Source organism: Prinia subflava, chromosome Z (assembly GCF_021018805.1).
Source record: "Prinia subflava isolate CZ2003 ecotype Zambia chromosome Z, Cam_Psub_1.2, whole genome shotgun sequence".
NCBI classification, from domain to species: domain Eukaryota; kingdom Metazoa; phylum Chordata; class Aves; order Passeriformes; family Cisticolidae; genus Prinia; species Prinia subflava.
In genome coordinates, this window is record NC_086283.1 from 103,167,131 (window position 1) to 103,194,022 (window position 26,892).

Sequence of the window (26,892 nt, forward strand, 5' to 3'; positions counted from 1 at the left end):
GCGGCGGCGGCGGCCCGGACGTGTCGGCGGCGGCCGCGACAGCGACAGCGACAACAAACAAACCGCGAGCGGCGCGGCCGCGGCCACCGCGGGCAGGAGGCGGCGGGGGCGGCCGGCAGCGGGCGGCCGCTGCCCCCGGCCCCTGCGAGCGCCGCCCCGCCCCGCCCCGCCGCGCGGAGGGGAGGGGGCGGAGGCCCGGGCCTTCCCCCGCCGCCGCCCCTCACGGCGGCCTCGGGCCGCGCCCGGACCGCGGCCCAGGTAACATCCGCTCCCGGCTCCCGCCCGCCCGCCGTGCTGGGGTCCCCTCGCGGGCTCCTTCCCCGCCCCTTCCCGGCCGCTTCCCCGGTCAGTTCCCCACCTTCCCGGGCTCCTCCCCCGCTCCCTTCCCCTCATTCCCGGGCTCCCTCCCCACCTCCCCTCCTTTACGGACCCCCTGCCCCCGGTCTCATGCCCACCTCCCTCCTGTCCCCTTCCCATTTCCTCGGCGAGAAAAAAAAAAAACACACCCGCCCCCCCCCCCCCCCCAGTACCAAACTTTTTAGTCTTACGTTTTAAACGCTGGGCAGCCGTCCTGCCCCCGACCAAACATTTGCCCGCTGTCCTCACTCCGTCCCGCACGCTGGAAAAGCCCCCCAGTGGTTTTGTGGGGGCTCTTGAGTGCTGTGGCATCTGCCGCCCTCTCTGGGACACAGAGAAGGGCGCTGTTAGCGGGTTTCCAGGGGCGGGGGTGCACAAAGGGGTGTTTAAATACAGATTATCCCCCTTCGCTGTGCCCTGCGGGTGTGAGCCTGGGGGAGGTGACCCGTGCAGCTGGCAGCGGCTCCGGCACGCCTGCGGGGTGGTTTATTCGCGGGGCACTCCAGCCGCGGCCGGGTGTGCTGTTCGAGCCCGGAGCTGCAGGCTCCCACAGGACCGTGGTCTCTCTCCCCAGCTCCTCTCAGTGCGGAGCGCTGCCTCTGCCCCCGGGCGGGTCAGGGCTCCCTGTCCCCTGCCGGGCTGTGCGGCTCCTGTCCTGTCCTGCCCCGGAACGGAGCACGGCCCCTGTCCCCTGCCCCGGCGACACCGGGGAGGGGACAGCCTGTCCTGCTGGCCCTCCCTTACAACTGTGACTGCACGGAGCCTCTTCCCACTCTGCATTCATGAGCCTCTCTGGATTTGCTTGTTGCATAAGCACGCATGTTTAATATTGATTCAGGAACTTTATTTCAAGGAGCTGGGGCCCAGGGAGAAGCACCGAGTGCTTCACGCTGATTAGAATTCCGTTTTTAAGTAGATAGCTCTTTACATAATGCATTCAGGCTGGGCTGGCACAATGGGGATGTGAGCTTTGAGAGGAATCGACTGATTTGGTGAGAACAAAGGTGCTGAGAGCAGGTCCTGGCGAGGAGCTGCTGTTAAGGTCCTGCAGGGATTTCAGGGCTCTGTTTCTCTGTGATGTTAACCTCCTGAAAACTTGTACTTTTGGTCGGGGCTGGAATTTTCTGTGCTTGCTGTGCCCAGAGGTGATTTTTTGGTTAAGCTCTAACAAACTCAGAGAACACTATCCCTGTGCAGATCACTCTAAAGAGCAGATGTTATCTAGCACAGCTCTTGCCGGGGTATCGAAATCACAGCACTGCTGTGCAGGCAGGGCTCCACTGTCCCTGATTCTGCTCGCTGCAGCCACCAGCCCTCCCTCCTGTGTGAGCTCCTGACAACTCCCCGGGTGACAGGAGCCTCCCCAGGAGGATGGGGTCTTGCAGGATCCTCCGGGGTCGGGTTTGCTCTGTCATTCCACGAGGAGGAATTCCATCACCTCTGCTCTCTGAGGGTGGCCTCTCCCAGGTTTTCATCTCCCGCTCACCCCCGTGCTGGGTGGACACCGGGGCAGCCCCTGGGGCTGAGGTGTGTGGCTCTGGGTGGCAGAGGAGTTCATATGTTCATGCTCTGACCACACAGAGGCCTCTACTGAAAGGAGGAGTTGCTTTTCAGCTGTGTGCTTTCTCAAAAAATAAAAATCAGAGGAGATAAATGTGTGAAATTAACCTTTCTGGGGTTTAAAACTCGTGTGTACAGTCACGCTGTTACAGCAGGGTTGGCTCTCCCCTGGGCGCTCCGGGGGAGGGTGGGGGTGTGGATGTGGTTAGTTCTGGAGCAGGAGTGAGACCCCGTCACCCACGCAGCAGCAGAGAGCTCTGCTCCCCTGCCCCATCATTCCGGGGCGCTGGGGACGTGCGTCTGCACAGGGCTGGGTGCACAGGTGGGAGCTGGAGGAGCAAACCTGCTTGCTCAGAGCTGCTCCTGGGCTGCCGCCCCACAGCAGCCTCTCCCACGGGGAAACGGCTGCTCCGGCCCACCAAATGTGGAGTCATGTCAAGACAAAACTGTTGCCACCCAAGAGTTTTCTTCAAGCTCTTCTCCGGCTCCTTTTATGCTGCCATGTGTCTTAAATTTCGGTGGCTGCTGCCAGTGAGATGAGGAGAATTGATACTGAGATGCACACACAAAAATAGTGTTCTGGGGAATGTTAGCTCTTGCTGCACAGAGCAGTGGGAGCGTGGTGCCTTCTCAGTGCTCCTCCCCGTGCTCTTTACTGCTAATTGTTCTCCTGTCTACAAACATTTTGCTGCTGTTTACCCATCAGGCAGGTAGATAGTAGTCTAATGTGCTGGAAAGTGTCTGCAGTTTAATCACTTATTCATATCTTCGTCAAATCACGAGCTGCTTTTTGTTGTATTGGTTTACGGATTTTCCTCTGTCGTGTTTATCATAAAACTTCTGCCCTTGCATCATTAAACAGCAGAACTCTGTAGTAAAGTTTTGGTGGTTAGGAGCCATCAAACGTATACTCTGCTTTCCTGACATCTTTGCATTTGTCTAATTTTGGAGGCAGCAGCTGATGCAGGACCTTTCTCGTCCTTTATGGGTGTGAAATGTTCCAGCAAGTTGTCAGTTTGCACACTATTCTCATTAGCCAGTTCATTAGTGTCGTGTTACTGCCTGGTATCAAAGTGCTGGAAATCTGTCTGGGATGGCTGTTACTCATGAGTCGCTCTCCCAGAGCATCAGTGGCAGTTCTAAGCAGGCAATTCTTGTTTTTTCTTAGATATATTTTCCCCATAAATTGCCTTCATGGTTACAACTTGGAAAGACAGTTCTGTTCTTTCAGGTGTGTTTTCCATTACTTCATTTCTGTGCTCACCCCGGAACGTGACTGCCCAGAGTTACAGCCCCTGCATCCTCCCCTCTGGCATCATGTGGCACCACTGCTGGCTGCAGTCTGTCTTTGTCACTTTGTTACAATATACACGACTTTATTTCCTTTGTCTGGGCAGTTGTTTTATTTCGGAGATCTTAGCAGTAATATTTGGTCCAGCTGTGGCTCGTGGTGAGGGATGTTGTGCCTGCAGATGCCCGAGTGGCTCAGGCCCCTCACAGTGGGTGCTGCTGGATAATGCCCGAGCTGTGCCAGTTTGTGGCATGGGCAGAAGTGCAGTGTTGTACCTGGGGAGTGCTGTGGGACACACAGACCTGTGTCACATTTGTCACATTCCCCAGTGTGACACCAGCCCTTACACGGATTTACTGCGGCTGAAAACACTTGGGCTGTGAGTTCACCTTGTGTCAGAGAGCATCTTGGCAAGCTGCTGCTGGAAACCTGTGTTGTGTGAAATGGAGCGGGGCAGGTGGACAGCACCCACGGGATGCTGTGCTGGTGCTCATTTCAGATGCTCTCAGGTGACACTGGGCTGTCCTCTGAGCAGTTTGTGCAAAAACATGGCAGTTCTCTGTGCCCTGCTGCTCAGAGACTTCCTGAGCCCCAGGCGTGCCACAGTAGCATGTGTAGAACCCTTTTTTCTTTGGCTGTACCTTCACAGACTGGTTGGATTTCCATCACAAGGGCGCACTCGGGCTCCTTGTGCACGAATCCGTGTTGGGTTCTGCGCCCTGGTGTGTGTGCACAGCATTCCCCCTGTGCTCCTCAGCCTTCCCCCAGCACCTCTGTGCCTGCAGCACCCTCTGTGCACCTGGAGCCTCTCTGCAGCACCGCTTCCCTCTCTCCAGCAAACCTTTCCAGAGGGCCACTGCACCCCTGGCACCGCAGGGACTATTTTTCCAGTTGTGCCAAGGCTATGCTATATATTTTAACTTTTCTTTGTTTTATTTTCATAAACACAGTATTTAGCATCTTAGCTCTTGTGAACAAAGTGTTACATGATCCCTCCTGGTCACACTACTTGTCCCATAATTTCCCTCTAAACAGGAAAGTCTCACAAGTGCTCTCACGTTTGGGAAATCCCTAGTTTGCTGTAGGAAGCGAAGGAATGAAACATGGAGGGAGCGTTGGCCTCCTGCCTGTACCTTAAAGCAATTATCCAGTGGCATTTGTGCTGCCACATTTTTAGACTGAGTTTCTTGGTGAACCCGATCCCTGCGCAGCTGCCACTGGCCTGGACCCCCCTGTAGAGGAGCGGGGCTGTGCACGGTGTCAGTGCCCGGGCTGGGGAGCTGCTGATTGCCTGGATCATGTTCCTCTGGCTTGTGTCCCTGATCCCAGCTCCATCCCTCACCGCCCACTTTGGCTGGCTCTCTCTGGCTTGGGGTTGATGGTTCTCCCCAAATTGCCAAGTGTGGCTTTTATGGGAGGCAAGGGGAAAGATGAACCACTTCTGAGTGGGAAAAGTATTCCTTTAAGGTTCCTGTGAATGTGTAAGAAAGGATGTGAGTGTTTTTTAAGGATCTGGATTTGTAACTTCAGAGCGAATCTCAACCAGATCTCAGTATTGCAAATGGCAATTGTTTGGACAAAGGGATTTTTCAGCTAAGTTAAAAAATTTGTGGGACTGAATGACTGGAGCACTTTGACTGGGGTTTTGTAAGGTCTTGGGGATTTTTAGCAGCCCCTGCCCTTTTTGCGGCAGGGGTGGTTCTGCACAGCTGTGGTAACACTTCCATAAAGGCAAGGAAGTGAAAGCCACGTGAGTTTCTTTTCCTAGACATGAAAATCTGAAAGATTTTTTGTTTCTAACACCCTTGTACCTTCTCCAGGCTCTGTGTATGTGTGCCTGCCTGTTGTTTTGTACAAGAATGTCAAACTGAAATGTGTCTCCCAACTCGAGGGCCTCAAGCGAGGCTGTCCAAGTGATCCTATCTCTTAAATACTTAATTTGCTGCCTGAAGAGTTGCTGCAAATGTTTGGAAGCTGTGTTTCTGTTACCCGTGCTTTTTGGCACCTAAAAGCTCTTGTTCTTTGGGCTGTGCTAGCTTATAATGCTGTCTCGCTGGTGCAGCTGAGGAGATACTGGCGCACAAGGTGAAATGTTAAATTTCTGTTCCATAAATGTGTTGTTTATCCCTTCATCTGCTTTCTGTACATCGCCTGGTGTTCTCTGGTTTATCAGGAACACCTTGCATCCCCAGAAGGGAATGCCCTCCAGGGGCTGGTGCAGAGGATGCTGAGTGTGAAACCTTGTCTCTGTTATCTGGTCACACCAGTAAGATAATCACTGTTTGGAGAGAGCGTGTCCCAGCTGATCCACAAACAGTGGGGCAGTCTGGGTCAGTGTGGGGCTTGTTTTGCATTCCTGCCCCCTAAGACAAGTATAAGTGGAGGGCGGGCGGTCGCCTGGCAGCTCAGTGGGGCTCCCTCTCCCACCTAGGTAAGTCGGGCCGTGTTTGATTTCAGCTCGGCGAGGCAGCGTGCCGGGGAGAAGCTCGCCTGCTTGGACTCTCTCTGTATTGCTCAGGTAACCACTCCTGGCAGGATCACTGCGGGCTGAGGTGAGGCGTGTGGCACTGGCGCTGTTTTCAGTTTTAGACAGCTGCCTGTGTTTGGCATTACTGTGTGGGCTGTGGAGGCACAGCTCCCTCGGCGAGGCAGCCGTGTGTGCGCAGGAGGAGCGGCGTTTGCTCAGGTGTGTGTCTGTCGCAGGGAGGAGCAGCGTGCCTCGGCAGCTGGCTATCGGCTCTCTGAGAGGGAAGCGTGCTGCACATCCTCAAAGGCAGTTCTGATCACCTGGCAACCCAAACTTCCTCTCTCGTTCAGATTCACCTCCCCTTCGGAGGCGCTTGTTCTGATGCTTAGGTTACCTGGAATGCTGGTTGTTGTTTGCCTGTTTTGTGACTCACTCATTGTTTCTTAGTTAATGAAACGAAGTACTTTATGTAGCATGGAGTCATAGACTTGTGAAGGCTGGAAAAGACCTTTAAAACCGTTGAGTCTGAGCATAATCAGATACTTCTGTATAACTTTGTTAAACTCTTGTCAGTGTTTTACATTAGCTGTTCCCTTTTCTGTGTGCACGCAGGGAATGGAAGGAGCACACAGAGAAGTGTCTCTGCAGACAGTAGTAAGGAGCTGCTGAGGCACCTCTCCAGTGTGTGACTGAGCTAAAGATGGGCTCCTCTACGAGCTATTTTGCGAGAAACTAAATCTGTAGAGTGTGAGAAGTTTTCTTGCCTGCCAAACACACTGGTGCTTCTGAAGAAATGTGTCACAGTGTTTGCCAGCACTGATGCCCACTGCCCTCACCCCTCTGTGCAGGGCTCTGGGACTGGCACAGCTCCTGTGGAGGGCCTCCTGAGCTGCCCCGTGGTCACACCACAGCAGCACACAAAGCCCTCGACAAGTGGCCCGGCTCTCAGAAGTGCTGAGCAGTCTGAAATTCCCACTGAGCACGGTGGCAGCTGAGGGGTGACTCAACGTTTCTGAGGATCACTCCACTTAAATAAGGTCTTATTTGCTTGATCTGAACCTTCTGAAAGTCAGCAAACAAAATTCTCATTCATGGTTTAAGGGTTGTAGGAGATAAAGCTGCGTGTCTAATTTTAATCATCTCTTTATTTAAAGCTCCTTTAGCTAATAGCTTTATCGGGGCATTTATTTGTCATTAGTTATGCATATCTATCTGGGATGGTGTTCTGTATTTAAGGAAAATGATGTTCTATTCTGTTTTAGCTGGCAGGCTTTTACAGATTAGTGTGGGTTGCCATAGAGAATGACTGGCAGGTTAAGCTTGACTTTTGAAAGGGGCTTATTGAATTGAAGCACCAAAAAAAATCCCAGCACAGAGGGAGAAATTTTAATAGCTAGGTAAAATCCGTGATCCTACTCAAATTTAGAGGTAATTGTTATCCTTTGGGAAAAATTAAGTGCAGAAGCATCCTTACAAAAGAAGAAAAGGTTTGAATATGGGAGGGAGGGGGAAGGATTTGCACCATGTGTCTTTTCAAGTATACCAAAGCGTGATGTATTCTAGTTTAAACTGCAGAAACTATCAAATAAGGAAGAGGCTTTTTCCTTTTAAAATTGTGCTTGATTTGTCCAATAGTGTTCATTTTACAAGGAGGGAAGCCATGTGTTCACACTGTGTGATGCCATAACTTTCTAAATTAACATCCCACTCTTATTTTCGTGCAACACATTTGTTTCCAATAAATAGCTGCTACTTCAGTGCCTCTAATAACATGGAAAATTCCAGTGCAGTAACAGGTCTGTGACTGGATGTGTTCCTCCTCAGATAAAGTGACAGGCTTGTTTTTCCCTGAACTTTTGAAATCAGATATATTTTATTTACATGGTTGAGACTGATGCAGTAGTTTTCAGACAGGCTTGTGTTTTAAGCTTACCTAGAAAACGCGGTAAAATCACTTCTGTGTATTTGTTGCCAGTGTTTTAAGGAAGTCAGACCCCCTGGAAATGCCTGAGTTGGTGATTACATGAAGCCAGAGTCACCTGCAGAGCCAGAGCGGCTTTTTGGCAGCACCAGGCTCCTTCTCTGTGGAAGACAAGTGGGAAGGGCTTCTTCTGTGTGCCTCTGGTTGGTTTGTCTTGATCCAGAGCAGACAAATGCTGGGGTTTTCATATCTAAAGATACACGTGACACTGGTTTATGCAAATGTGCATTAGGAGGATGGCCAGGTATGATTTTTTGCCTTTCTGGTTGGCAAAGAGACATAAGAGTGAATGTGAGGTGAGGACACAGCTGAACTGTGGGGCAGGGGTGTTGAGAAAAGATGAAGGTGATTCTGGTGTGCACTCATGCTTCCTCACTGCTCAGGGTTTGTTCAAATCAGCGCCCCTGGATTCCCAGTCAGTATTCTCACTCGGTTTCATCCTGCCAGTAGAAAACATAGGAAATCATTGTCCTTGTTCTCCTTTTCCTGATTCATTTAGGGGTCCCTGCCTTTCTGTATACACATACTAGGTGTACATGCGTATAAACTGTAACCTTTATTTAAATATTGTTACTAGGGAAGGAATAAGTCTTACATCTGAAACTGTGCAGGCAGCCCCTTAGGCATGTTTGAGCTATCATGGGACAAGCAATGCAGTTTTCTGACGTGCTTTTAATATCCTGCACTTAGCTTGAAAATAAAATATGAAAAAAAGCCACAGACCGCCTTAGAAACATGATCTGCAATTTGTTAAAAACAATTCTAATGTAGATATTTTTTCCTCCTAGGTTTTACCAAGAGACAGTACATCTAACACTTAACTTGGATCATCTCTTGCTCATCAGCTTGAAAATCATAACAGCCCCCCAAACTGACATTTGATCTGAAAGAAAAAGCTGTGACAAATGGACAATATGTCTATTACTAACACACCAACAAGTAATGATGCTTGTCTGAGCATTGTTCACAGCTTGATGTGCCATCGACAAGGGGGAGAGAGCGAAACTTTCGCAAAACGCGCAATTGAAAGTTTAGTTAAAAAGCTAAAGGAGAAAAAAGATGAATTGGATTCTTTGATTACAGCTATAACCACAAACGGAGCTCATCCTAGCAAGTGTGTTACAATACAGAGAACACTGGATGGGAGGCTTCAGGTTAGTACAAGGGGAAATCAGATGTTGTCCTCCTAGTGAAGCTGGGGCAGAAGTGAGTGACACAGGACTCTAAAGTTTTGAGGAGGAGTAGCTCTTCTCTTGCATCTGCCCTCACCCCTGCTGGTAGGCACGTTTGATGGCTGGAGCTCTGGACTGCTGCACAAGCTTTTTGTTTGGGTCTTTTTTTCCAAAAGGAGCAGAAAGGCATTGGATCAGCCATTCTAACTGAGTATGTGTGAGGCAGTAAAAACCAGAGTCATGTAACAAATTCAGCTGTTTCTCCTGGTATTTTCACTACGAGCTTTTGTTAGCTTTGTGTTGCTCAGAAGTATAAAGACAGACCTATTCTAAGAAGGTGCTCCAAGGAGTGTGCACTGGGGGTTTATGTTAGCCTTATAGCATCAGTACTCAGTACCTGTATAGCTTGGGTTGCAATTTCCTTGTTCCAGGACACATGTCATTTGCTGGCTAGCTTTCTGTCTACCCTAGAAGCATTTTTTAAATTTTTGTTTTCTTCTTTATAAAGGATTGGCATTCTTCTGCTTGTAAACTCCTGACAGTGTAGCTCAGCACCTCTCTCACCCACTATTCTTTTGGGGCAAAGCTCCTTCACATCCATGGTGGGGAAGGTGACCATACCTAGTACCTCAAGCACAAGTTCTGCCTCTGCCATTTTGTATCCAGTATTTTTTACTCCAGAATCACAGCATTGACTTAACTGTGGCAAACCCCTAACAGAAACTTGTTTCTGTTGGGCACAGAACTTGGGTGAACCATACACAAACCGTACACCACCTTTCCTTTCTTTTTTTTAATATGTATTTTGATGATGGAGAGAGGGTGTAGTGCTGTTTGTCCCCCTCCCTTTCTGCCTCTGGCTGTGTGAAATGCAACACCGAGCTACTTTCCCAATCAGCTCTTGTGTCTGACTTTTTAGGTGGCTGGCCGCAAGGGATTCCCTCATGTGATTTACGCCCGTCTTTGGAGGTGGCCTGATCTTCATAAAAATGAACTCAAGCATGTTAAATATTGTCAGTATGCTTTTGACTTGAAATGTGACAGTGTCTGTGTAAATCCTTACCATTATGAGCGTGTAGTATCGCCTGGCATCGGTAAGTACACCCCTGAATTGAAGTGCAGCAGTGGGGATGGAATGTGGAACGTTTCTGGGCGTAGAAAAGGCAGGCCTGGGTTGGAAACATTAACTTTTAATGATCTGATTATAAATTACCCTTATATGCTTTTACCTTTCTTAGTGCAATTATTCTTTAACCTTTGTTCCAGATGTGAAGGAGAAGTTGTAGCTTTTGTTTAAACATTTCTGTTGGGTTTGCACACAGTTCTTGCAGTAGTTGTGCATCCTAGGAGTAACTTAGCAGAGAGGCTTGTCTTGTGATGGAAGGGATCTAACAAGTAGAGCCAGCAGTGCTAATTTTTAAAGGCTGATAAATGTTTAAACGTGTTTTAAGATCTCTGAATACATTCCTCTGCACCCCCTTTTCTCTGTCTTCTCTTTAAAGATCTCTCGGGACTGACACTACAGAGCTCGGGTGAGTAGCTGTGTTTGCTGTTTCTGTTTCTGAGCCCTCGGGGCAGGCACAGCTCATCCCTCTGCCTCGCTGAGGGAAGGAAAGATGCTTGTGTCCCTCTGCCTTCCAAAAACCAGCTGGGTGCCATGTCAGAGGCCAGTACTGATAAATTCCTTGGGCAGAGGCTCCAGCCAAGCCTGCAGCTACATCCTGTTTTCGTGGCTTCCCACCTGTGAAACCCAACAGGGAACTGAAAATCCTGAGTGCTGCTGGTTAATAAGAAAAGGCACCCAAATCTGCATGCACCTGTATGATATGCTAATTAATTGGATTGGGAATGCTAAATGTGATTTAATGGGCAGGATAAGAGGAGAAGAATAGAAATTCCGTAATTAATTCTGCAGTTGGATAAAGGAGTCTGATATTCTCGCTTTCTCTGAAGCCTGAGAGAAATTGCACATGAAATCTCAACAGGATTATAATAATGATAATATTCAGAAATCTGAGATTGTACAGCTGGTAACTACTTTATTTCAAAACTTGTTTTATTCTCCTCACAGACAAAATTTGTGGAGAAAGAAATTTGTGTGGTGCAGTGATTTTAGTGGTGCACTATTAGAAGTGTCCAAGCAGAAATGAACTAGAACAAACCCCACCAAACATCCCAGCAAACTTAACTTGCTGAGCTTTAACCCATGTGCTCATCTCTGCTAATTTGCATCGTTACCTGTGTCTTCTGAAAAATGGTCCTTCTGTACAGATTCGAAGCTGATTTTCCACTATTTAATGAAATTATTTCATTATTAGCCAGCAGCTGAATTATAAATACATCATAAGCGTTCCCTTGTCCTGCTCCTGGTCTTGCAACAGGAAACAGGTTTTAACATACTTTAGTCTTCTTTAAAAACGAGCACAGGAGGTAATGGGATGTAGGAGTTAATAGCATATATAGAAGTGAATTGCTGTAGTGGCAGTGGTAATTCCCCAGCGCTGCGTGTGCAATAGTCTGAATTACTGACTGCACTGCTGAACGTGGAGTGGCTTCCTGTGGTCTTTGAATGTGAATTTGATTTTCTAGTCAGTTTGAGTGGGAGTTGCTTAAGGTTGCTCCAGGGACGCATGAAGTTTATGTGCCACGTTCACAAATTTGTATATTTCATGGCAGCTCTGTGTGTGTGCCTGTTTGTATTCCACAAGTTGTAAGCTGCTGCCTTAACATACACCCAGCTGCTTGAAAAAACCGTGTTTTCCTTGTGTTAGCTCTGTGTCCCGTGGTGGGCTGGGGAGCCAGGCGCTGTTGAAGCCTGCTGCCGTGGGGCTGAGCTGCCCGTTCAGGAGCATCAGGCAAAGCAAGCAGCTGTGTGCTTTGCACAGCCCTGCGAGCCCGGTGCTGCCGAGCCGTGCGTGCGCTCAGGGGAGCGGTGTGTGCGCGGCTCGGCAGGGCTGGCCCGCGGCACAGCGTGACCCGTGCTGTCCCCCGCTGTCCCCGCAGCCCCCTCCAGCATGCTGGTGAAGGACGAGTACGTGCACGACTACGAGGGGCAGCCGTCGCTGTCGTCGGCCGAGGGCCACTCGGTGCAGACCATCCAGCACCCGCCCAGCAACCGCGCGTCCTCGGAGCCCTACAGCGCCCCGGCCATGCTGGCGCCCGCCGAGGCCAGCACCACCAGCACCACCAACTTCCCCAACATTCCCGTGGCCTCCACAAGTAAGGTCATGGGGCTGCGCCGGTGTCTGCCAGGGCGGGGCAGGCACCGGGGTGACAGGGATCCAGGCCGTCTCCTGGGAATGAACGGCAGGAGTTAACTGGAGCAGCAGTGCAGTGCCCTGTCCTGCTCACCCCTTGGTGTCACTGGCACTGGTGCTGCAGCACCGCTCTGTCTGTGCCAAAGACTCAGCGTCAGAATGTTACAGTTCACCTCTAACAGAGCATTGTGGCTATTATTTGATGATTGCCACAGACATCAAAGGGTTTTGTTGTTTTGTTGCAACAGCAAGCAGAACAACAAATGTATCTGCTGTAAGGTGGCGGTATCAAGAGATCTTTAGGGAATTCTTTAGCCTTCCAGTTCTAACTCCACTGTTTTTATAGTGGTTCACTGTGCCACCAGAATGACAGCCCCAGTTAATATCTTTGTAAGTGTGTTGGAATGGTGCCTTGAGGTTTTTGTTATTCTTCTGTGTGCCTGGTGTAAGTGGAAGGTTTGGTGTCCCAGCACCAGGGCCACCCTTCAGTGCAGGAGGACAGCAAAGCACTCAGAGCGTCCTGCAGCCCATCCCCTCCACCACGTTTGGAGAGGTTTCACATAAAAGATGTGTGAACGTTGCTGATTTCCTTACCAGATTTGAATTGTGGCGACATGGTGTTTTGATAATGCTCTTTAATTTTAGCTGATGACTTCTTGGCTAAAACTACTGGTGTTTGTGACAGCACTATGTCTTTATTTGTCTCCAGCAGGGATAAAAAGGGTATGGGTAGTGAATTGCACTGCCTTTGCATCACAAAGTCAGTATCTTTGTAGTCAGTAACCTTTTCTCATCAGTGCCATAATCGTTGGAGGCAAGTGGACGTGAAAAAAAGCTCATTTTTATGTTTTATTGCAAGTTCTCAATGTGTTAAATTCTGCTAGCCACACCAGTTTGAGAGTGCAAGTGTAATTGTGTAGGTGTTGATAATTTTAGTGTTAATGCCTGAACTGAAGCCTTTTGCTGTTAAATTCTGTTAATCTGTTCTGAAATATCTGTAGTTTTAATCTTAGATAATTCTTGAAATATTTATTTCAGAGGGAAAAAAATGCAGGGGATTTCTGAGTCCAGTTGTATGCAGCTTTATTGAAGCAGTGTTTATAAAAATGAAATACTGCTCAGAATGTTTTGGAGGAACATAAATGTGAGTGTCCTCCTTAGGAACAGTAGTTAAAACATGGAGAAAACAAGCAACTCACTGGGCCTGGTGTTGGCCTGTTTAGACTCACACTAAACCTATTCCAGCCGTGTTATCCAGTGAAAGCTGTGACATCTCCTCTTCTTCCCTTTCATGCTGAAAAATGAGATGTGACCACATCAAAGATGGGGTAATGAACAGAGTTCTCTGCATACTCCTGCTCCTGAAGTGTTAGGGGTGTCAGAGTCAGAATTACCTGATGCAGGGCATTTTGCCTCAAGTTTCCTGGCGGGTGGAAAAAAAAAAAGTACTGAAACCAAACCTGTGGGAACTGTGTATTGCAGTGCCCTTAGCGGGATGTATTTTCCTACCCAGTAGTGCTGAGCTCTTCTTAATCACCATTTTGGAACGTTCATGAATAGGTAGTGTGTTCTTTTACCAGGTCAACCTCCCAGTATATTGACAGGTAGCCATAGTGATGGACTCTTACAGATTGCTTCAGGGCCCCAGCCAGGAACTCAGCAGAATGGGTTCACAGCTCAGCCAGCCACTTACCACCACAGTGAGTATTCACGTCTGCGCCTCTCAGCTTCCTCAGCCCGGTTTCCAAATGCCCAGGAGCAGTGGAGGATAGCAGGGAGCGGCGGGAGGCGCGGGTGGGCAGCGGGCTGGCTTTGTCTTTGCAGACAGTACCACCAGCTGGACGGGGAGCCGGACGGCCGCCTACACGCCCACCATCCCGCACCACCAGAACGGCCACCTGCAGCACCACCCGCCCATGCACCCCGGACACTACTGTGAGCACCCTCCCTCCTCCCTCCCTCCCTCCTGCCCTCCTGCGGGGAGCTGCCCCTGCAGCCCTGCTGCATGGGCGCCCAGCCGCGCTCCGCTGCTGCGGCAGCAGCTGCAGGGACACAAACCTCGTGTCACACACTCAACTGCACAGAGTCCGTTCCCTCTCCTCCACACCTGGGCAGCCTGGGCTCAGCATTCCCTTGCACCGAGCGTTTCTCGTGCAAAAGAAGGAAGCTGATCCACAGGTCGGATATTTTATTCTTCCAAACCTTGCAAATTCTTGCCTGGTTTTGGTTTTTGGAGGTTCGGAGGTCAAGCTAAGCTTTGGAAGGCGTGTCTGTGCACACCTGCCAGTTTTAAAGAACTTAGTGAAACCTTGTGCAGTAAAGTATTGTCATTTCATGGGTGCATTAGCACACAGACTTGAAAATACTTTTCATCCATGAAATATGACAACAAACTATTATTGTAAGGTACAGGAGATGGAATGGGGGGAAAAAAGCAGTCCAGCGTCTGTTGTAGGGGTCTAGCACAGGAAATGCATTACAGGACTGTAGCAGATAAAAAAACTCCCACTGAAATGAAAGATTTCCAAATTTTGTGGCAAAAAGTGAGAACAGCTCTTTATTCTCTAATACAGTTTTTATTAGAATGTTCCCTGTATTAGAATATATAATATATATTTTATATTACAGGACAGAATACATATTGTAATATAGATCACGTGTATGCAGCAGGTGTTGTTAGTGGAGGGGAACATATTTTGTAAATTTACCTTAGAGAGTCTTTTCAGCCTGTCTCTGTCAATAAAACTGTGGCGCAGACACAGTTATTAAGATTCATTCCTTTATTCTGTGAGGATCCCACTTCATTCATCGTGTTATTTGTCAGGAGTAGCAGGATGTCAGAAGCACTAGTGGTGCTGTGGATAGGCTATAAATGTTTTTCAGTGCGTGTGTCTCTCCAGAATTAATATTTGTGACTGGCTGGTGATGCCACACTGAGCTTTTCTTGGCTGCTGCCGTTTCTCACTTGTTGGAGCCCCGTTTTGACACCTCCCGAGGCCCTGACATCTTGTTGCAAAAGCTGCTGTTACTTACAATGCAGTACTATGTTTGAGCCTTTCCTCCCTGTTCCCTACTGCCCCCAGGGGACCCAGTTCCTAGAGGGAACAGAATAATCTGATTCCAGGATTGTGTGCAGTTTATTTTCCTTTAGAGAATATGTTCTCTGGCACTTCTTTCCATCTTGAGTGGTTGTCTGTCATGATGGAGTCCACAGCATGCTGGACAGCTTGTTCTGTGATTGATGGAGCCAATGAGGGGTGGTATCATAGGAAAGCAATTTAGGGGAGAAAACCTCGGTTTTGTTCATGTGAAACACACTGCATGTTTTCTTTTCAAGGGCCAGTTCACAATGAACTCGCATTCCAGCCTCCGATATCAAATCATCCTGGTGAGTAAAACCCAACATGAAGTGCAGTATTGTGAGCGATGTGTGCTGATACTGTGAGAAGGAGAGGGGCCTTATTATGATAGATCCTGTTTTAATTAGGGTATCTCTTTCAGAACAGGGATGTAAGCTGTGACCTGAGTGTAATTCAGGTACCCCAGTCAAGCCCTGCAGCCCTGGAAGCAGCCCTGTTCTGGTGTGTGCCTGGGAGGTGTCTGGGGCCGTGCCAAACCCCTCCAGGACCCATAGCCCAGCAGTCAGCCAGCATGGGCAGAAGGGAAGGCACTGTCCTTCCTGCATTTTAGTGCTGGAGTTCCTCTCCAGAGCTTCACAGAGGCTTCCCAGGAGCCTCCCTTGAGGTGGCAGTTCAGGGGTGTTGCCTCTTGCTGTAGGAGCTCTCTCTGCTGCAGGTGCAAGATGATACTTTTCGTTTAACTGAGGGGGAGCTACATATTTGAAGAGGCAAAAAGTTAAAGTCGTTTGGATTTTGTCCAGTTAGTACAGCAGAGCCAGGAATGGAATGTTGATAACTGCTGGATGAACTGAACTGTAGCTAAATTGTGTTTCACATTGTTCACTATCTCTTTTACACTACTGACTTCATCCTTTGAGTCCTCATTGCCAGAGCAGGTGTGGCTGCTCCAGCCTTGGGAGTGTCCAAGGCCACGTTGAAGCACCCTAGGAGAGTGGAAAGTGTGCCTGTCCTTGGCAGGGTTTGGGACTGGAGGAGCCCTAAGGTCCCCTCTAACCCAGACTGCTCTGTGATCGTGTGGTTTGTTCAGTGCTCCCCAACAAGCAGGGCCCAGCTGTGCTCCCCTCCTGTGGAAGTGGATCCTTGCAGTCAGCAAAGGTGCTGAGCTCCCCAGAGCCCACAGTGGCTGGAGCTTATGGCAGCTTTGGGTTGTGAGGTGTCCAGACACAGAAACTGTAGCACACAGCAACTGGGAGTTTGACAGGCCAGCTGCTCCCAGGTGGAATTACTGACACTCGTGTCCGGAATCACCTGGTGTGCTTGGTCAGCTTTCACTGCTTGCGTGGGTGTTTGGCTTTCAGTGGAATGCTCTGGGGACAGTCAGAGTCTCCTTCCCTCACAAGGCAGTTGCTGCAGTAGCCATCTTTCCTTTGTAGCCAGTTTTTCAAATACACAGGAAAGGTTAGAAGGCAGCTCTTTGCTTTCAGAACACACCATTTTGTTCTGCTCCCTCTGTTCATACCCCCTTGTTCTGTCCTGTCCCTGACGCTGTGCACAGACAAGGCTGGTGTGAGATCTTCGATGTTCCTTCCCCCGTGTGCTGCTTCCCAGCTCCAGGGAGGGTGGAGAGACCTGCCCTCACCTCGGAAGGGATTGCCCTGATACCTGCAGCCAGATGGGGGTCAGAGCTGGTTTGTGCCAGCCCAGCCATGCTCAGGCATACATGGATTACCTCTGTGTGCTAAAGCTGCAGCCGTGGATTGCAGGAGTGCAGATGGCTTATAAAATCCACCTGGAATGATAAACTACACACGGACTTGTAAGATCTGAAGGACAAAAACCTCAGGCACTGCTGTGTGCCGAGGTTTGACGAGCCCGTGTTTGGTTAGCATGTAGTGTTTCTCTGGGCTAGCAGACATGCCTTTGTCTATCAGAACAGTGTCTGTGAGTGTGCACTCTTTGCATGACAATTGCAGTCGCCAGTGGATTGTCTGCAGTGGTTCCACGGCGTTTTTGTGCCTTTCAGTAGGTTAATTGTGTCTGTTGTGCAGCTCCAGAGTACTGGTGCTCCATCGCCTACTTTGAGATGGACGTGCAGGTCGGGGAGACGTTTAAGGTCCCTTCCAGCTGCCCCATTGTCACCGTGGATGGGTACGTGGATCCCTCTGGAGGAGACCGGTTCTGCCTGGGCCAGCTGTCCAACGTGCACAGAACAGAAGCCATCGAGAGAGCGAGGTACCCCCGGCCTGGCGTTTACTGCTCAGCATGTTTCCTCCCTTTGGAGCTGTCCTGTCGGGGCTGTATGCTTGAATTGCCCCCAGTGTGTCTTTGTGGGCGCTCCTGTGGTGTTCAGAGCTGAGCCCTGCTCTAGCAGTCGCTGTTCTCTGCTCTCAGGGGCTGTGCCTCGGGGGTACAGTTAGCAACTCGTGCCCTTGTGTATGCAGGCTGAGTGTCAGCTCTCCACACCACAGGGGGATGTGAGGACGGCTGCAGTGCACAGATTTGTCAAAGGAGCAGGGGAGGGCTGACAGAGAGCTTTGGGTTCTCATTCCTTCTCACCGTGCCTGTGATGGCCTTTGAAGTGGAAGCACACAGAACTGAAGCAGTCCTGCAGCTTTTTTTTTTCCCTCCTCTTTGAAAGGAGATGGAAGGAAATGATTCCATGTCTCCAGAAGTGTCATGCTGTGACAATCAAAGCATTAGGTGGCCAAACAAACAAATAAAATGTGGCTTTGTAGGTGTTCTCTGTAAAAAAGTATTTGTGGGGTTGCAAACAGAGCCAGGTGTGTTTGGTGTCCCTGCTCTGCGCTGCCAGTGAGTGTGGTGGTGTTGGGGCTCAGGTGTCAGTGGTGCTGCGTGCCGTGGGTCGGTGCCTGCTGAGCCCCAGTGACAGCCCCAGTGACAGCTCTGTCCCCTGCGCAGGTTGCACATAGGCAAGGGCGTGCAGCTGGAGTGCAAGGGCGAGGGCGACGTGTGGGTGCGCTGCCTGAGCGACCACGCCGTGTTCGTGCAGAGCTACTACCTGGACAGGGAGGCGGGCCGCGCCCCGGGGGACGCCGTGCACAAGATCTACCCCAGTGCATACATCAAGGTGGGTCTGCTGGATTGTCCCTGCTCCCGCGGGGAAACCCTGCGTGCTCTGTGGCACAAATGTGAGCGAGGCCGTGGGGAACTGAAATGAACACAACCTGGCTTTCAGAAACCCTGCTCACTTCAAGGTGACACCTAAACTGAGAGGTGTCATCTGGGTGCTATGAGAGCAAACTTTATACTTCATCGCAAACAATGTTGGTAGCAGTTTTCCTTGTATTTTTAGCCTGACAGGTTTAAATCAAGTGCAGCTACAATTTTTAGACTACATTATCTGTTTTTCTCTGAAAAAAAAAAGAGCTGTGAAAGTGAAAATAAACGCACCAGAAGTTTAGGGCATGTGTTAAAGTGTTGCGATCATGAAGTGATCCAGAGATCAGAGAAAGTTGCATGGAAACAAATAATTGTGAGGAGATTCTTACTTGGATATGCCTCTGACAGACTGTGAACTTAGGCAAGACAAGCCACACTCACAAAAAACCAATCTTGTGTTTAACTCCTTGAAGTTCACAGTTCGGTTTGGTTTTTTAACCATCAGTTCTGCAGGCAGTTGTGCAGTGAAGGGAAAGAAACCCCACGAGCTCTGTGCATGAGCTTTCTCATATGGAAATAGAGTTCTGTGCATATGCTAGTGGCAAATAGTGTTTAGTGATCACAAAGGTACAAAGTGCCACCAGCCTGAAACCTTCAGCCTCAGGACCTGTCAATTATTGGTATTCCTTTCAGATAGGAATCAGATGTCAGTGAGATAAAGGGCTTTTTTAATTTATATGCCTATTTTTCTTGAAATCCTGGGATTTAGCAAAGAAGCAGGGATTTAATCTGCCTGTAGCACCCTTCCGACTGTGACATACGCAAAGTGCAGCTTTGGGCAGGTTTTGGTATTGCCAGCAGTGCTGACATCGTGAGAGGAATCTATGAATCCGCTTTGGTGGATTCATAACTAAACTGATAGAAAGTAACCAGGGGAGAGGGTTTGCTGTTCTCAGGTGGGTGTGAGGCTGCCCAGGGCGCGTGAGGGCTGGGCGGGGTGGCGTGGGCAGGCGTGACCCCCTGTGTGTCGTGTTGGCAGGTGTTCGACCTGCGCCAGTGCCACCGCCAGATGCAGCAGCAGGCGGCCACCGCGCAGGCCGCCGCCGCCGCGCAGGCCGCCGCCGTGGCCGGCAACATCCCGGGGCCGGGCTCCGTGGGGGGCATCGCGCCGGCCATCAGTGAGTACAGCACGGCCCCTGCGCCCGCAGCGTGTCCCTGTCACTGACCTGTGCCTGCAGCGTGTCCCTGTCACTGCCCCTGCGCCCGCAGCATGTCCCTGTCACTGCTCTCTGCCTGCAGCGTGTCCCTGTCACTGCCCTGTGCCTGCAGCGTGTCCCTGTCACTGCCCTGTGCCTGCATAGTGTCCTGTCACTGCCCCTGTGCCTGCAGTGTGTCCCTGTCACTGCCCTGTGCCTGCATAGTGTCCTGTCACTGCCCCTGTGCCTGCAGTGTGTCCCTGTCACTGCCCTGTGCCTGCATAGTGTCCTGTCACTGCCCCTGTGCCTGCAGCGTGTCCCTGTCACTGCCCCTGTGCCTGCAGTGTGTCCCTGTCACTGCCCCTGTGCCTGCAGTGTGTCCCTGTCACTGCCCCTGCGCCTGCAGCGTGTGCCTGTCACTGCCCCTGCACCCGCAGCGTGTCCCTGTCACTGCCCTGTGCCTGCAGCGTGTCCCTGTCACTGCCCCTGCACCCGCAGCGTGTCCCTGTCACTGCCCTGTGCCTGCAGCGTGTCCCTGTCACTGCCCCTGTCACTGCCCCTGTGCCTGCAGTGTGTGCCTGTCACTGCCCTGTGCCTGCAGAGTGTCCCTGTCACTGCCCTGTGCCTGCAGTGTGTCCCTGTCACTGCCCCTGTCACTGCCCCTGTGCCTGCAGTGTGTCCCTGTCACTGCCCTGCGCCCGCAGCGTGTGCCTGTCACTGCCCTGTGCCTGCAGTGTGTGCCTGTCACTGCCCTGTGCCTGCAGTGTGTGCCTGTCACTGCCCTGTGCCTGCAGCGTGTCCCTGTCACTGCCCTGCGCCCGCAGCGTGTCCCTGTCACTGCCCTGTGCCTGCAGCGTGTCCCTGTCACTGCCCTGTGCCCACAGCGTGTCCCTGTCACTGCCCTGTGCCTGCAGCGTGTGCCTGTCACTGCCCCTGCACCCGCAGCGTGTCCCTGTCACTGCCCTGTGCCTGCAGTGTGTCCCTGTCACTGCCCTGTGCCAGCAGCGTGTCCCTGTCACTGCCCTGTGCCTGCAGCGTGTCCCTGTCACTGCCCCTGTGCCTGCAGTGTGTGCCTGTCACTGCCCTGTGCCCACAGTGTGTCCCTGTCACTGCCCTGTGCCTGCAGCGTGTGCCTGTCACTGCCCTGCACCCGCAGCGTGTCCCTGTCACTGCCCTGTGCCTGCAGTGTGTCCCTGTCACTGCCCTGTGCCTGCAGTGTGTCCCTGTCACTGCCCTGTGCCTGCAGTGTGTGCCTGTCACTGCCCCTGTGCCTGCAGCGTGTCCCTGTCACTGCCCCTGTCACTGCCCTGTGCCTGCAGTGTGTGCCTGTCACTGCCCCTGTGCCTGCAGCGTGTGCCTGTCACTGCCCTGTGCCTGCAGTGTGTCCCTGTCACTGCCCCTGTCACTGCCCTGTGCCTGCAGTGTGTGCCTGTCACTGCCCCTGTGCCTGCAGCGTGTCCCTGTCCCTGCCCCTGTCCCAGCTCCCATCCCGTGTGCTGCTGCTCGCCCCGCAGTTTCCTGCTGCGTGTGGAAGCGGCTGCTCCTTGTCCTGCAGCACAAGGGGAAACCTCTGTGTGCAAGGTCAAATAACATCACCCTGTCCCTTTAAACACAGGCATTTCTGGCTGCTCAGACCCTAGCTTGGAAAATGTATTTGTATTTCAGCTCATAAAAACATTGCTCCAAACAACAGGGATTACTGGGCAACAGAGTTCTTGACTAGGTGTTGGAACACCTACTGTTAAAGTTCTTGAGGAAGGCTGAGGGTGGTTTTTTTTTCTCTCCTTTTTGTTATTATTATTCTGGGCTGGTGTTTTCTTAGTTCCTAAATTCTGGATTCTTGACATTGTTCCAAAGTCCTTTTAGAGGTGTAAGTGCTTACATAACTCAGGCTGCTTTGTGTGTGCCACGGAATTCCTTGTGCTGCCCTGTGGCTCTCTTCAGCAGTCCTGCAAGTTCTTGAAGGCATTTTGAGGAATGTTTGTCACTTTTTTGTCTTAGCCATACTTGTGATTTGGAATTTACCAGCTGTTTTTATACTTCTGCTCTGTCAGCTGGGAGTGGTGTTGTTTGTAACCCAGCTTCCTGCAGGTGCCCAGTCTGAGTTCCCACACTGAAAATGCAGCATAAATAAGCATTTTGTGACTGCGTTTCCTAAGTGCAATTTATGTACATGATGCTTTGGATCATGTAAAGCATTTGGGTTTCATCCCTTCTGCTTTGTTTAGGGCTGGGTGGGAGATTGGGCAGCAATTGCTGGCTGGGAGGGTGGGCAGGCCCTGGCACAGGGTGCCCAGAGCAGCTGTGGCTGCCCCTGCATCCCTGGCAGTGCCCAAGGCCAGGCTGGACAGGGCTGGAGCAGCCTGGCACAGTGGGAGGTGTCCCTGCCATGGCAGGGGTGGCACTGGATGGGCTCCGAGGTCCTTCTGGCCCAAACCCAGTCCATGGCTCTGGCTGTGGAGAGTTCTGTGTCTGGGCACCCGTTCAGGATGGCACACGCTGTGGGAACGGAGACAGAAGTGCAGAGGGTGGGTGCACTGAGTGCGGGGGGCCGTGGCGTGGGGCTGGCCTGGCTGGCGGGGCAGGCCCGAGGGGCGGCGCTGACCCCGCTCTGCTGCCCCCGTGCAGGTCTGTCGGCCGCGGCCGGCATCGGCGTGGACGACCTGCGGCGCCTGTGCATCCTGAGGATGAGCTTCGTCAAGGGCTGGGGGCCCGACTACCCGCGGCAGAGCATCAAGGAGACGCCGTGCTGGATCGAGATCCACCTGCACCGCGCGCTGCAGCTGCTGGACGAGGTGCTGCACACCATGCCCATCGCCGACCCGCAGCCCCTGGACTGACCCTGCCGCTGCCCGGGGCCCCGCTGTCCGCAGGAGGCTGCCTTGTAAAATACGGTTCTGTTTATAACCTGGAGATATATTTTACTTTCCTTCTGCTTAACCTCCTAAAAACAGGTTTTAAAAATGTGTTTGCCGCCTTGCTCTTAGCAGAAAGAATCTGAACGTGCAGGATTTGGATTTCAGTTGTTGCAGAACTCAGTAGTCATAACACAGGGCCGAAAGTGGAAGGTAAACGCTTTATAGAGACTTCACAGTATTGGGTTTGTTCCCTTTGAAACTCTCCTTCCCTATTATGGCATCTTGGTGATCAGCCTCACGGGAGCCTTTTGTATGCAGAATATATATTATATATATATTTATATCTGAGAATTCCTTCTAGTAGTTAAAAACATTTACCTTGTAGCGACTTTAAAATTCCAACTGATTTGTGATATTCTGTTTAGGGAACAGTAGTTAACGGAAGACTTCTTTATTTTGTTGATGATCATGTTACGATTTTTCCAGGTTAAAGCCTAGCAGCTGCCAAAAATGTGAGGGGATGACACATATGTTGTTGGCATTGATTAAAAACTTCATTAGTCATTAAAAAAAAGACATCCTAGAGTTTTATTTATGTAGCCACGTGAGTTTTAAAACACTAAAGGAAACGGATACTTTCAGTGCTGGCACTCGATTTAAGGGTGAAATACCCAGCCTGCACCATTGCCACTGAAACTGAATGAGTGCCTAAGGGCAGGAACGTATTTTCATAATTACTACTGACTTCTATGATTTTACTCAAAAAAAACCCTTAGCATGTATTGCGGATAAATTTGCATGACTCTTTTTACTTGCGTATATCATGAAAGTATGTATGGTAATCCATCTGTATTTAGGACTGGGTTTTTGTACCTGTTCACCATTTCCACTCAGGGCAAGATGGCAAACCTGTTTTTATACCTCCTGGTTACTTTAGCCCTCTGCCATCGGTGACCACATCAACGGGCAATGGCTTTGTACAGAGCTCACAGCAGCAGGGCAGGCACAGCTCTGCCTGTGGGACACATGCCCTGTCTGCTCTCCCCAGCTGCTGATGCTGAACACAGACTGGCACAGCTGGGCAGTAAAGGATTTCAATAAATACCTGTTTATTGAGTAGGTATTGGGCAGGACAGCAGCCTGGCCAGGGCTACACCCAAGGTGGACCCAAAATGGTCTCAAAATGGACAAAGGTCCATGAGGTCTCACACTTTGATAAGTTTTGGTCCATTTGCATATTGGGGTTAATTGTCCAATTAGAGCTCCAGGTGATGCAGTCCCATCCTTCTTCTTTTCTCCCCTCAGCCACCGTTTTTTTGTTTTGGTTTTTTGTTTTGTTTTTTTTTTTGCTTTTGGGCCTGAACACTTGTACCCATCCTCCTTGGTGTGCAGCAGGAAAGGATTTGTTTTTGTGTCCCTGCCCTGTGCAGAGCTGAGTGAGCCTGAGTGTGAGCTCAGAGCTGCACCCTGGACAGCGCAGGGGCTGGGATACAGGGCAGAGAAAACTGAAGGCATCACTACTAGCACCAATAAAAAGATGGAAACGCCTATTTATAAAAATTCAGTTTGCTTCTGATGTGTAACTGCACCTTGAGACCATGGGTTCCTTCCCTCAGAGAGGGCAGCAGCAGCCAGCCATGGTGGGGATTGCTGTTGGGTGAAACTCGCCAGGGAACACGTGCAGCTTCTCCTGGGTGAACGCCTGTCCTGGGGATACCTGTTCTTGGCAAACGGGGAGCGGGGAGGGCGCGGGAGTTCCTCCTCCCGTGGCGCGTGTGCCGGAGCTGCAGCTCAGCTCACGGCTCCGTGCAGCACGGCTGCAGTGCTCAGCTGCACAGAAAATCCTGAAATCCTGCTGAGGGCCTCCAGGGCTCCCTGCCCCTGCCTTACAGCAGCCCAGAGGGCTGTGGCACTGCCTGGGCTGTTCGTGCACGCTGCAATTCCTGCAGCAGCCGGGAGCACTGCTCTGTGCTGGGGGTGCAGGAGACAGGGGTGACTCCAGAGCCACGGCCAGAAATTGATCCATTTCCCCCTGTTTTCATTAATTTTGTTATTTTCCCTGTTGCCTCCCTCAGGCTAGCTTTTAATGAGACCACCTTTTGTTCCCTCTCAGCCCCTCTACTTTGGGAAGAGCAGTGTTTGCTCTTCTGCCAGGTTTTGGCTCCAAAGCTGTTCGGCTTTTGTGGCTGCCTCGCAGGAAACCCACACCCCTCGCTGGTGTTTCGGTTGTGCCAAACTTGGGCAAAATAGGGGAAGGTTGGTTCAGCCTGCTGCTGTTCCTGCTTGTGTTACAATCTGGAAGAATTCAGTTGTGAAGGAAGATTTTTTTGCAGATGCTTTGCAGGTCTCCACCTGCAGTGGAGCACATGGATGGGCTGAAATGTTCAGAACAGAAGAAAATAATATCTGATGATTTTATTACAGGAAATCACTGTATGTACATCAGGAGAAGTCAGAGGCAGTAAAAGCTGAAAAGGCATTCATCTTTTCCACCAAGCAGTTCCCAAAAGGATGCACTTGCAGCTGTTAAAGAAAAATGAGACAATCTTATTCTTAGTTTTTAATACACTGTTAAATTAACTTTTGTACTTTTATGACAAGGCATAAAAGGCAGCACATAATGGGCTGGAACCCGCTCAGCAGCAGACACTGAGTTCTTGACAGGCTTGCATTTATGTCTGAGAGCTGAGAAAGAGCTGCAGCTCCTTGACAGCTGTGATGATCCCCGTGTGCGCTGCAGGCAGGGATGTCAAGGCTGCCGGAATCGTCTCCTCAGCCCTGATTCACTCACGTTCAGGTAACCCAACAAGGGTTTATTCAGCTTGCACCCTGCTCGCCCTGCTGCTCCTGTCCCTGCTCTTGCCCTGGGGGTCTCACCCTCAGAGCCCCTTCGTGCTGGAGCTCTCTGTGCTTTCCCTCCATGCACTGGCGAGCTGGGATCAGCACGGGAAGGTGAAATGGCTTCATCCAGTTGGTGTGCAGAGGGAGGGCATTCACGGTGAACTCATCCCAGGTGCAGGAGAGGAAACCTTCCACTGGAATGGTTGGGAAGTGCTGGATTCCAGCAGGAATCCCCTGGAAAGAGGCATAACCATCCTTCCACCCTTTCTGTGGCCCTGGTGCTGGGGCCCTGTAGAGCTCGGGTACACACTGCAGTGACAGCTCTGGCGCTGCGGGGCACTTGGCGAGTTCCTGGCTGCTCTGTGGTGTCCCTGGTCAGCAGGCGGGGCAGCAGCAGCAGCCTGGAGCCCGGGCTCACCCTGTGACCCCCTGCCTCCCACAGCTCGGGAAGGGCCTCCCCCTGCTGCCCACGATCCACGGGGCTTCTGTCGCACGCCAGCACCCAGGGGTGGCTCCTGCTGCCACACCTGCCCTGCTCACTCCCTGGGAGAGGGCTTTGGTCTCTCCCAGAGAATCGGCGCCTCAGGAAGGGCTGCCTCACTGTGTCCCTGCTGGGACGCTGCCCGCCGCTCTGTAACGAGCCAGTCGGGCACAGCACGGGGCCCTGCCCTGAGGGGCTCAGATTGGTGCCAGCAATCCTCGCCGCTGCCTCCTGCCCCGCTCAGGCCCACGCCACGAGCCCCTGCTCTGTGCAGTCACTCGCTGTTCGCTGCTCGGGTGCTGTTAGGGCAGGGCTCTGAGGGGCCGCTGCCGGCGCCAGCGGAGCTCCCCCGGCTCAGCAGCGCTGCAGCTCCGGGGCCTGCCCAGGGGAGTGAACTGCCGGGCAGCCCTGCTCCACCACCGGGCAGGAGCTGCGTGCTGGACATCTCCTCCCACTGTGCCACCCGCCCCCGGACCCCTCCCGTCGATCGTGGCTTTGTGAACATCGTCCCACGGGTGTGACCCGGGGCTGCTGCCCGTGGGGCTGCGGTGGCCCCCGAGGACGCCTTTGCTGTCACAGTGTCACCTGGTGAGAGCAGAGCCCGAGGGCTGGGGCTGTGTTGGCTGTTGCCGTACCTTGGGAGTGATGCGTCACTCCCAAATGTGCAGGACTTGTGCACCAACACCAGCTAGTGCTTTCTTGCTCCAGTAAATTTTCCTGTCTTCTTGGTGAGGTTTGGAAGCACCCCAAAGTTGTGATTCAGCCGGATTGAGAGCTGTGAAGTCCCCATAACCCAAAACTCACCCTGAGAGGGTTTTTCAGGCGGGGAAACCTAGTTAAGCATTTATTTTCTTCAGCCATTGCCTTTTGATAAGCGGTCAACAGAATTCCCAGTAGTTCCTTTGTAGCTTCCTGTACGTTTTTCATTAGACCTAGTTTGTGGATAATATACTGTAGCTAACTTTCCTGAAATTCTGTAACAAAGTATGTTTTTGATTAAAAAAGGTAAAGATTCAAGTCTCACGTCCTTTGTTTCATTCAGCAGAGACTTTTACCCCATTTCTGGAGGGCGGTCAGGGCTGCGGGGGGAGCTCAGGGCCGGGGCTGCCGTGCCCGGGGTCAGTGCTGGGACCAGCACGGACCCAAAGCCAAGCGCGGTGCCCAGCGCGGGGCCCGGGGGCTGTGAGTGCCCTGCCCCGTGCGGGGCTGCGCCGGCGGCTGTGGCAGCACG

At 51.5% G+C, this 26,892-nt stretch overlaps 1 protein-coding gene across 3 annotated transcripts; it reads left to right on the top strand.

The window, feature by feature from the left end:
• On the top strand, window positions 1-26,678 carry SMAD4 (SMAD family member 4). Of its 3 annotated transcripts, none has more exons than XM_063423143.1 (12): window positions 1-258; window positions 8,445-8,810; window positions 9,748-9,922; window positions 10,331-10,360; window positions 11,832-12,047; window positions 13,690-13,785; window positions 13,910-14,020; window positions 15,423-15,473; window positions 17,214-17,397; window positions 18,085-18,253; window positions 19,325-19,463; window positions 22,110-26,678. In XM_063423143.1, exons 2-12 carry the CDS (start codon window positions 8,562-8,564, stop codon window positions 22,319-22,321), a joined length of 1,632 nt encoding a protein of 543 aa, XP_063279213.1. In that variant the 5' UTR covers window positions 1-258; window positions 8,445-8,561; the 3' UTR covers window positions 22,322-26,678. The 3 variants fall into 3 exon arrangements, with proteins under 3 accessions (XP_063279213.1, XP_063279212.1, XP_063279214.1); XM_063423142.1 differs by having other exon boundaries at window positions 2-258; window positions 13,666-13,785; XM_063423144.1 differs by lacking the exon at window positions 13,690-13,785 and having other exon boundaries at window positions 4-258.
• Window positions 26,679-26,892: the final 214 nt, after the last annotated feature.